An 11,915-nucleotide genomic window follows, 5' to 3' on the forward strand; every position below is an offset into this window, starting at 1 on the left:
GAAAAAGATTGAACACGAATTTTTACGTTGTTCAGGTTGTGAATAAACTCTAGTCCACGAGTTACCTGTATTAGGATTATAAGAACTTGCAAAGCTCAAGTTCTCTTGGCTTGCAGGCAGCGTATAAGTTCACTCTTTAAATAAGAATTGAGATCCTTTCACTACAAAATAGATTGCTTTTACCGATGTATTTTTGCGCTATAAAAAATCAAATTTATGCCGGAAAAAGGCCCTCTGGGCTTTGCCGACGTGTTTTTGCATGGATAAAGGCTAACTGTGAAAGTCGGTCGTTAATAGGACTTTTGTCGGCGTAAAACGAACGGCGCGGACAAAAGTATCTTTTACCAACTCAAAGCTACGCCGGGAAAAGTAATATTTTTTAATATAAAATTAAAATATATAATAAAAATATTTAAATATTTATGTATGCATAAATATGCCGATTCTAAACGGAAAAGAAATTTTTGTTTACTTATTTTGAAATTCATAAAAATTGAAAAGGTGGAGATGATATTATACATTCCAAAGTAGAGCATGGTGATAAGTTGCAAGAAACATCTTTGAATTTAATGAATTCAACTAATCTTATTTTCAATTTCTAGTAAAGTTTCATCTAGGAACATTAGCTGTCCAAGTGAAATATCACTAAAACGCTTGGCTAACAATCGTTTGCGAGCAAGAAGTTGTTGAGAAACTAGCTTCATTGTTGGTCGATACATTGGTTTGGCATTTAGGCATGCAAATCCCAGCGTAGTAATAAGAACAATATCACTCTCAACAACCCCATTTCTTGGCGGTGACGGGCGATGGTCTATTATTTCAGTCAGCAACATATTTTGAATTGACGATGATGAAGATGACAATGACGACAAAAATTCTCCAGGGTGCTTACCCATTAACGTTTCGAGTACCACTACACCAAAGCTATAAACGTCACATTTTTCCGTTATGGCCATGGTGTAGGCAAATTCTACATGTCAGTCACAACAAGATGAAGTATCCTTGAGTTAAAGATTCGAATTTCTTTCCAAATCAATGATTTAATTTCACTTCAATACATGTAAGTGTAAAGAATATTAATTTGGCAAGGGAATGAAATGGAATGTAAAAAAAAGTTACCTGGAGCAATATAGCCGTATGTACCAGCAATCATGGTTCGATTGGAAGTATCGGGATCAAGTAATCTTGCGGTTCCATAATCAGACACAAAAGCCTCAAATTCTGAGTTCAATAAGATGTTGGTGCTCTTTACATCACGATGAACAATTGGAGGAGTGCAATCATGATGCATGTAAGACAATGCATAAGCTATGCCTTTGATGACGTTAATTCTCTTACTCCAATCTAATTCCACAGCTTCTAAATCATCGCTTAGAACACAAAACAAGCTTCCTCTTTCCATATACTCGTAAATCAAAAACATGCTTCTTTTGTTCAAACAGAATCCATAGAGTCTTATGATATTTTTGTGACGAATTTTAGTCAACGTTTCTACCTCATTCTCAAAACTCTTTCTGAATGATACTTCTTCTGCCTCTGAACTGTGAAGCTTCTTCAAGGCAACTACTTTGCCACTAGGTAGTTGTGCTCTATATACACTACCGTAACCACCTGTTCCAATGCAATATCGAATGTCAAAATCTTCCGTTGCTTTTAGGATATCTTCAAATGCAATTTTCCCATCATAATTCCATACCGACAATATATCACCATTTTTTGAAGCTCGTTTAGTAGGTTGGACTTGTCTAGATTTGAAATGACACTTATCGGCCAACAGGAATAAAATGATCAAATAAAAGGCAAAGAAGGCCAAGACGACGCAAATAATGATCGCAACTTGAGGGGTAGACTTGGGGCAATGAAGGGGAGGGTAGAAAGAAATGATGTCACCTTCAACATCACGTAATATATACTTTGAAGATTCAGTGACAAGCTCTTTGCCGGTTGGACACTTTAAAGAGTTGTAAGAAAGATCCAAATACTCTAATATTGTCAAGCAGGCAAATTCAGAAGGTATGATCCCTGATATGTTGTTATATGATAAGTCCAAGGAATTCAGCTTTCTGAGCTTTACAATATTTGAATCCATGGAACCATATATTCTATTTGAACCTAGCCAAAGAACTTCGATTGATTGTAAAGCCGTAAGAATTTGCATAATTGGACAACTGAGTTTGTTGAAACTAACATCCAGAAATGTTAAGTTCTTCAAATTTGAAATTTCTAATGGAATGCAACCAATCAATTGATTTTGGCTAAGGACTAACGACTCTAGGTTTCTTAGTTTTCTAATTTCCACAGGGAGTGGACCATCAAATTCGTTTGAACTAAGGTCCAACTCCACCAAATTGGTTAGATCACCCAAAGCCGGAGGTATGGAACCATTGATTTTGTTGTGGGAAAATGATAGGGAAGTCAATCTGTTCAGGTGGAATATACTGGATGGGAGGTGTCCTTGGAGCCTGTTGTCAGACAGGTCAAGAGAAACCATGTTCTTCAGCTTTCCTAAATCAATTGGAATAGACCCATTAATTTGATTAGATGACATATGTAGATGAGTGAGGTTGGAAAAAAGAGCAACAGTTGAAGGAATTGGACAACTGAGGCTGTTGGAACTAACATCCAGAAATGTCAAGTTCTTCAAATTTGCAATTTCTAATGGAATGCAACCGATCAATTGATTTTGGCTAAGGTCCAACTCCACCAAATTGGTTAGATCACCCAAAGCCGGAGGTATGGAACCATTGATTTTGTTTTCAGACAGGTCAAGAGAAACCATGTTCTTCAGCTTTCCTAAATCAATTGGAATAGACCCACAAATTTGATTAGATGACATATCTAGATAAGTGAGGTTGGAAAAAAGAGCAACAGTTGAAGGAATTGGACCGCTAAAATGGTTATGGCTGAAATTTAATGCAATAAGATTCTTTAAACTACCCAATTCTCTTGGAATAGAAACATTTAGGTAATTATAAGAAAGATCAAACACCATCAACCTGGAGAGGTTGGCAATTGAAAGAGGTAATTGGCCTGTTAGACAATTTTTGGAAAGGTGAAGGTGGGTGAGCTTTGAAAGAGTACCTATGTGGGATGGAATAACTCCATAAAGCCCGGCACAGGAAAGATTCAGATGGACTAAGTTTGGAAAGCAAGACCAGTTGAATTTCTCCAATAACCAGAGTTCAGAATATTCACAATATTGGGTTGCATAATAAAAATGAGAAAGAGTAATTTGAGTAATCTGTCCAGCGGGGTCGCAAGTGATACCAGACCAAGTGCAATATTGGGTTGCATTGTAGACAGAGTCGTGGCTGCACCACCCACTTAGCAGCTTGAACTAGGACATTGGCTGCATAGACTAGTCCTACAATAAAGAGTATTAAAGTGGAGGATTTCATGGTTTACAGAGATGAGTGAGTGACTGCTTCCACGGTCAGCTTGAACTTGAAGACGTTATTATATACTACTTTGCGACAGTGACACAAGAATAATTGAACCCCGTGGTAAACACGGCCACACTCTCATTCTTATTGACTTCTAATTTATATATTTTACTTTATCTCATATGATATGATGAGTTTTTTAATCAACATCATAATAAAATATTGACTGGACATGGGGCATGCAATCAACCTCAACAGCCAGCCTAAAGTTCATTTCATTACAAGCTTAAAGTACTGAAGCCAATTTTTCCATTTTCAAAATAAACTTTGCATTGAATGATGATGATTTTAATTGGATAATCAATTGACAAAAAAGTGTGCAAGCTAATAAATAGAGAGAAAATGTTATTTGACACGGCAGGGTATCACTGAAATTTGTACATTAATTCTACGTTGTCACGTGAAAGATAAGATTCTCTTCAATGACTCCAACGTGATTGATGGGCTCAGCCAATACTACTTTTCAATCTTCATCAACCATTACTGCAACTAACTAAATTGAAATATAGCAAACTAAATAACTACTTGGCCCCAATGAAGCTTTCGAGTCGACTGGCTTTAAATTCCATGCTATCACGTTTCCGATGAAGTTCCAGGATCTTTCCATGTTCTTTCTTCGTAGATGCAAAACCACATACATACATATAATTTTCTGTTCTGCTTTTTCTTTCTTACCATTTGTTCTAGATTCTGAGAACATATAACATTCTCCTGACACAACATAGAGTTTTCATATTTCTTTATATTTGTTTGCTGCTTTCTCAGAATGGCTCTCTGTTTGTGCTATCTAATTTAGATATTGCTAAGTCAAATTTACTAACAATGAGATGCTATGCAAAATGTCTTTGGATTTGGATTGCATAGAATGCTCACATATTAAAGTCATAGCTGAGATCTCAGCTTCAAGAACAGACCTTTTGGATTGATTAGCTAGAGAGAAATGAGTTCTGAGATTTTACAAAAGCATTGATTTAGTTATTATAATTGGATTAGATGAAATTGGAACTTTAAAGTGTAGTGAGAGTATACACATTAATCTATCTTTGTTACATGAAGTTAGTTCTAAACTGATATCTGTAACATACCAGGATAGCCTTATCATAACAGAAATACCTAATTTAATTTGACTACCTTATCTTACCACCATTGATATATAAAACTCCGAGCTTTTAAGATCTTATTTGCAAACGACTCTCCCTCTCTCTTTCTCTCTGCTTTCTTCTTCTTGCACTCTTCCACTTACATTATAAACTTGTTATCATAATCTCACTCTCTCTGCCATTCTCTTTAATACCAAACTTAACCACCTTCAAATGTGAATGGTAATGATGATTAGTCTCTATTTTCTGTTATCATCATACACAAAACAAGATAATTCAAGAAATTTTCAGTGAACGAGCGGATGAATTACAAAATAAATACTTTTGTTCAGAATCAGAAGATGGAAATGGCAGCCATTGCCAATCTCAAGATTTTTCCGAAGCTGAAGAGCAACAAGCGATTCGGATCGACGAGTTAGTGCTTTAGAATCCAATTAAGTTGGAGTGGTAATATTATTAGGACATTTGATAGAATAAACTCTTTCTTTTGTTTCGTTTGTTTTTCAGTAAACTAGCAAAATGCAACATTTGTTTTTCTCTGGAAGAACAACTACAACCAACTAAATTCAATATTCTTGCTTTAATAGTGAATCGAGTCAGCTGATCAATCCTATGCACCGGAATACAGCAATTCTCAAGCCAACACTTATTTCTATTCAGCCAAATGAAGTAGACCGAAGCAGCACAAGCTGCAATAATCACCTTCGACAACCAACTGGGCTGAGGCAAGGACAGCCAAGAAATCCAGCTCTGGAACTGAACTGGCCAAGCAAACCCTCTCAGCCATTCTTGGGCTGACTGAATCACTTTCTTGGAGAATATACAATCAAAAAACAGATGGGAATGGCTTTCCTCTGCTTGTAAGCAAACTGGACAGATTAGAGAATTTAGAGGAATATGACAGTAGTTAAGCCAATCTCTAGTAGGTAGTTTCTGGTTTACTGCAAGCCAGAGGATAAATTGTTGTTTAGGAGCCGAGAGCCTACACCAAACAGCCTTGTCATAGCGCACCAGGGAGCTAGGAAAAACCATTGAGTACAGTTTGCCCAGTTGAAGCTTGCCATTCCTCACAGCAGCCTCCAAAACAGGTTTAGACAGAACTTGACAGAAATTAATTATTTTCCTCCAATACCAACTGGTATCATGCTTCAAAAGATAGTCCCAAATTGAAGATCCTTTGAGATAAATGTGTTAAGACCTGAAAAAATAAGCAAGAACAAACCAGAAACCAAGCACAACACTAGCAAGACAGTAAGTAATTGAAGCACAAAAGTTCTGGAATTTCTATTAAGAGGAATATGAAAAATACACTCTCACAGCCACTGGTTGTATTCGTGAGACCACCAACTCTCCACACATTCAACAACTCACTCTAGGATACCCTTACAAACCAAGCCCTTACCTATTTATAAAATAAGCCACAACCTATTCCCATTCCAAAACTGACAGCAATAACACACAACTTAAATAACATAATAGTAATTAATAGCAACCCATTACAATTCTATAACCCCAGAATATGAATCAGCACCTTTGTTTCTTACGTCTAACATAAGTGATGTGAGTTGGAGGCCTAACATTACCCGCCGCCCAAACTCGAACCTTGTCCTCAAGGTTGAAATGGGGAAATTGCTCTGTAAGCACCTCAAAGCGCTCTCAAGAATCCTCAAAAGCTGGCAGCCCCTTCCACCTGATGAGAACCTCAGTACCCGTATAGTTGGGATGTGTGGAGGATCGCACACTAACCACCTCCAATGGTTCCACCAAAAGCTCCATGTCAGAAGAGAGATGAATAGGAATAGCAGGAAAAGATGCATGCTTACCCACTGCTAGCTTAAGCTGAGAGACATGGAAGACATCATGAATCTTGGATGTAGGGGGTAACTTAAGCTGATATGCGACCTTTCCAATGCGACGAAGTATCTCAAAGGGGCCATAAAATCTGGGAACTAGTTTTTCATTGATTTTGCGAGCGAGGGACTGTTGTCGATAAGGCCTGAGTTTAACATAAACAAAGGTCCCGACCTCGTAATTCACATCACGACGTTTCGAATCAGCAAAGGATTGCATCTTTTGTTGGGCTCGAGAAAGGTGAGACTTTAACTCCGTCAAAATTACATCACGTTGAATCAGTTGTTGCTCTACTTCAGCATTGGCAGCAGAACCTAACTCGTAATGGATCAAGGGCGGAGGGTCGCGACCATAAAGAGCTTTAAAAGGTGTCATGCCTGCCGAAGAGTGGAAAGAGGTATTGTAGCTATATTCAGCCCAAGATAGCCATGCAGACCAACGAGAGGGTTTATCCAAAGCAAAACAACGCAAATAGGTTTCTAAACCCCGGTTGATCACCTCGGATTGGCCATCAGTTTGTGGATGATAGGAGGAGCTTCGTCTGAGTTCAGAGCCTTGCAAAGAGAACAACTCCCGCCAAAAAAGACTCATAAATATCTTATCCCGATCAGAAATAATACTCCGAGGTACGCCATGCAAGCGAACCACACCCTGAATAAAAACTTCCGCCACAGAAGGGGCAGAAAATGGATGCTTCAAAGGAATAAAGTGTGCATATTTGGAAATTCGATCGACAACTACTAGAATAGAATCATACCCTTTTGATTTAGGTAAGCCTTCAATGAAATCCATAGTAATATCATCCCAAACTTGTTTTGGAATTGGAACGGGTTGAAGAAGTCTAGCTGGAGACATGGCTTCATACTTGCTGCGTTGACAAACATCACATGCAGCAACAAAATTCTGGACAGATCTTTTGATGCCTTTCCAATGAAACTCAGCTGCCAAACGATGATAAGTACGACGTATTCCAACATGCCCTCCGACCACCCCGCAATGGAATTCGCGAAGAAATAATGGAATATAAGAAGAATCAGCCGGTAAAACGAGTTTCCCATTGTATCTCAAATGGCCCCCAACAAGTGAATATGCAGAATAAGAAGTGGGATCTTGCTGCACGCAGTGCTTGATATTAGAAAGAAAGGCATCAGCATCAACTTGCTCCTTGAGTTCCTCAAAATCTTGAATGATTATGGCAGAAAGTGTACCCAGCGAGACTTCAACTGGTAATCGTGAAAGGGCATCAGTAGCAGTATTGGCACTTCCTGGCTTGTATTGAATGTCAAAATCATAGCTCATAAGCTTTAATAACCATTTATGATGCTCGCCATCGACAACTCGCTGATCTAATAAAAATTTTAAGCTGCGTTGGTCTGTACGAACTATGAACTTTTGACCAAGAAGATATGGGCGCCACTTCTTAATAGCTAAAACAATTGCATAAACAGATTTAATGCGAGAGACAGAGCTGAGCTTGTGACTGTAAAAAGCAATGGGACGATCTTCTTGCATAAGGACAGCTCCCAACCCAAAACCAGATGCATCTGATTCAATCACAAATTGCTTAGAAAAATCAGGTAGCGCAAGCACTGGTACACTAACCATGGCTTCTTTAAGTTGGCGGAAAGCTGCCTCCGCTTCCGCATTCCACCCAAAAGCATCTTTCTTCAGTTGCTGAGTTAATGGCCATGCGATCTTGCTGTAATCTCGCACAAAACGATGATAATAGCCAGTAAGGCCTAGAAAACCTCGTAAGGAATGAAGACTGGTTGGTTGAGGCCAGTCCACCATGGCTTGTACTATTGTTGGATCAACTGAGACTCTGGTATCATCAATGATATGCCCTAGATACTCAATCCTTGTTTGAGCAAAAACACATTTCTTAGAATTAGCATACAATTGATTTGCACGCAATAAAGAAAAAACACACCGTAAGTGATAAATATGACTTTCTTCAGATGAACTGTATATCAGAATATCATCAAAGAAAACAAGAACAAATTTTCGGAGATATTCACGAAAAACCTCATTCATCAAGGATTGGAAAGTGGAGGGGGCATTGGTAAGCCCAAACGGCATGACAAGAAACTCGTAATGCCCTTCATGAGTGCGAAAGCAGTCTTGGGCACGTCTTCTCCACGGACACGAATCTGAGGATATCCGGATTTAAGATCGATCTTGCTAAATACTCGGGCTCCATTTAATTCATCCAATAATTCCTCAATAACAGGGATAGGAAATTTATCGGGAACTGTTGCTCGATTCAAAGCACGATAGTCAACACAAAAGCGCCAACTCCCATCTTTTTTCTTCACCAATAAAACTGGGCTAGAATACGGACTCGAACTAGGTTGCATAATCCCAGCCGCTAGCATCTCAGCCACCAACCGCTCAATTTCATCTTTTTGAAACTGAGGATATCGATAAGGACGAACCGAAATTGGTGAGGTGCCCTCCTTGAGAATAATGGCATGGTCCTTGACTCTAGTTGGGGGCAAGCAAGAAGGCATGTTGAAGACATCACTGAAATTAGTTAAGAGAGTGGCCACCGTTGGCGACGATATAGCTGGCGAAGCCGAGTTATCCAAATCAGGTGCCAATAAAGTCATGTGCCCAAGTTCCAACAGCAGACCATGCCCCTCATGAGTGATCGTTCGCATCATGGCGTTTAAGGAAACTTGAGCTTTGCTCAAAGAAGGATCCCCCTGAAGCTTAACCCTCGAGCCTCCCACTGAAAACTTCATACACATGGTACCCTAGTTCATGTAAGATTCCCCAAGAGTAGACAACCATTGGTACCCCAAAATTACTTCCGAACTGCCCAAACGCAGAGGAAAGAAATCTGCAATCACATCAAATTGTTCCAGGTGTAAGCAAACTTGTCGGCATACCCCCATAGTACGAACCTCATCACCATTGCCCATAGCGACTCCGAACTCTCGTGTATGGCTAATAGGTAATTTTATCTCTTCAACTAGGCTTGCTGAAATAAAATTATGTGAGGCTCCAGAATCAATTAAAATCACAACCTCTCGTTTGCCAATCAGCCCACGCACCTTCATAGTGTGTGGAGAGCATAGACCCACTAAGGAAGAAAGGGATAACATTGGAGATTTTGGTTCATCCTCCACCACTGAGTTGTCGGTAGTGGCTTTCGCGATCAGTTCATCATCACCTGAATCTTCTGGTTCCTCATTGACCCATAAAACTTGAAGTTCCTTCTTCTTACAGCTGTGTCCTGGACTAAATTTTTCATCACAACGAAAACAAAATCCCTTCTCTCGTCTGGCTTGCATCTCTGCATCAGTTAATCTGCGAAAAGAAGATTGGTTAGGGGGCTTTGAAACTGATATATTAGAGGAAACTGGTCGATTAACAGGTATGGTGGATGCGTGAGAAGATCGGTGAGTGAAAGTAGCACCAGAAGGAGTACGCTGCCCCATTGATAAATTGGGTCCAGATCGGTATGACAAAAGGGCCTGATTTTTGTCTTCAATTTTCTGGACTAATTTCATTTTCTTGACAAGGCCCATGGGCTCCAAAATTTTGAGTTCAGCCCTGATGTCATCACGTAGCCCTTTTATAAAAATACTTTCCAATACTTGTTCCGATAAATCACGGAGAGGGGCTGAAAGTATTTCAAACTGCTTTATATACATCTAAACTGTGGTGAGTTGCCGAAGAGAAAAAAGTTGCTCGTGAAGTGACCCTTCTTGAGATGACCGGAAACGTTCGAGAAGCATGTCACGGAATTCGTTCCAGCCGCGAAAAGGTCGTCTTCCATCCTCCCAATAATACCACGAAAGAGCATCACCCTCAAGACACACCACTGTTGCGCGAAGCTTCTCTGAAGGAAGCATGTGGTTGATGTCGAAATACCTCTCAGCACGAAACAACCATCCATCTGGATTAACCCCATCGAAAATGGGCAGCTCCAACTTCCTGGGTAACAAATCAGACGAGTTTCTAGGCGTAAGTAACTCCGCAGAATTTTCGACGTCCATACTCTTCTCCTTATCACTATTAGAAGTTGCCGCTGAATTCGGACTCGCACCAGATCCAGTAGAAGGTTGAGGACCCAAGTTGGGCCTTTGATGAATAAAGTCATCGAACTGCCTAACAAGGGCGCAAATACTTGACTCCAGGTCTAGAATTTTATCGATTCCGTTGTGTAGTTTTTCAATTTCTAGTCCCTGGAACTCAGATCGCAGCTGGCCAAATTCAGTGTGAATGGCTTCCAATTTTTTCTCCAAATCGTCGACTCGGTTCTCCACCCGTTTCACGCCCGCCATAGCCCAGGAAGGAGATTGCTTTGATACCACTGTTAAGACCTGAAAAAATAAGCAAGAACAAACCAGAAACCAAGCACAACACTAGCAAGATAGTAAGTAATTGAAGAACAAAAGTTATGGAATTTCTATTAAGAGGAATAGGAAAAATACACTCTCACAGCCACTGGTGGTATTCGAGAGACCACCAACTCTCCACACATTCAACAACTCACTCTAGGATACCCTTACAAACCAATCCCTTACCTATTTATAAAATAAACCACAACCTATTCCCATTCCAAAACTGACAGCAATAACACACAACTTACATAACATAATAGTAATTAATAGCAACCCATTACAATTCTATAACCCCAGAATATGAATCAGCACCTTTGTTTCTTACGTCTAACATAAGTGATGTGAGTTGGAGGCCTAACAAAATGCAGTTGAGCCATTTAACCCAAAGCATATCCTGCTTGGAAGAGACAACCCAAATGAATTTAGCCAACAAAATCTTGTTCCAAGAAGCACTATCTTTGAAACCCAAACCACCACAGCATTTCAGTTTACAAACTTGATCCCAAGAGACCCTATGAAATTTACTTCTATTATTTTTCTCACCCCAAAGAAATTTTCTACACAGACTGTCTATTGCTTTGACTACTTTCTGAGGCAACATGAAAATATGCATCCAATAGGCTCGAATCCCCATCAAAACTGAATTAATAAGTTGAACCCTACCTGCATAGGATAGGTGATGATTAGCCCAACCAGATAGCCGAGTTCTCATTCTATCAAGTATAATTTCACAATCAATGGCTCTCCATTTTGTAGGTCTCAAAGGAACCCCTAAGTAGTTCAGAGGGAACTGCCCTTCAGACAGGTGTGAGATCTGCAACAAGGAATGTTTGTCCCCATCAGAAATACCACCAAAAAAAATTTTAGACTTACTATGATTAATAGACAGACCCGAAGCCTTAGTAAAATCTGTGAAAACTTGCTGTAATATATTGATTGAATTCGGGTTAGCCTTGGAAAAGAGAAGGAGGTCATCGGCAAAGCAGAGGCTGACCAGATTTAAGGATTTGCATAAGGGGTGAAATTTGAAGTCTTTTTCCTTAGAAGCCTTTAACAACAAGCGAGCTAGATAGTCCATTACTATGACAAACAGTAGGGGCGATATTGGGTCTCCCTGTCTAAGACCTCTAGCTCCTTGAAAATGGCCTTGAATACTTCCATTCATCACC

General features: G+C 39.6%; 1 protein-coding gene across 1 annotated transcript; it reads right to left on the bottom strand.

Annotated features, from left to right (window-relative positions):
• Positions 1-493: 493 nt before the first annotated feature.
• LOC133825735 (MDIS1-interacting receptor like kinase 2-like) lies at positions 494-5,575 on the bottom strand. Its single transcript, XM_062258640.1, has 3 exons — positions 5,105-5,575; positions 1,120-3,337; positions 494-970 (listed from the first exon to the last, which is right to left on the bottom strand). Exons 1-3 carry the CDS (start codon positions 5,573-5,575, stop codon positions 576-578), a joined length of 3,084 nt encoding a protein of 1,027 aa, XP_062114624.1. The 3' UTR covers positions 494-575.
• Positions 5,576-11,915: the final 6,340 nt, after the last annotated feature.

Source organism: Humulus lupulus, chromosome 3 (genome assembly GCF_963169125.1).
Source record: "Humulus lupulus chromosome 3, drHumLupu1.1, whole genome shotgun sequence".
Classification (NCBI taxonomy): domain Eukaryota; kingdom Viridiplantae; phylum Streptophyta; class Magnoliopsida; order Rosales; family Cannabaceae; genus Humulus; species Humulus lupulus.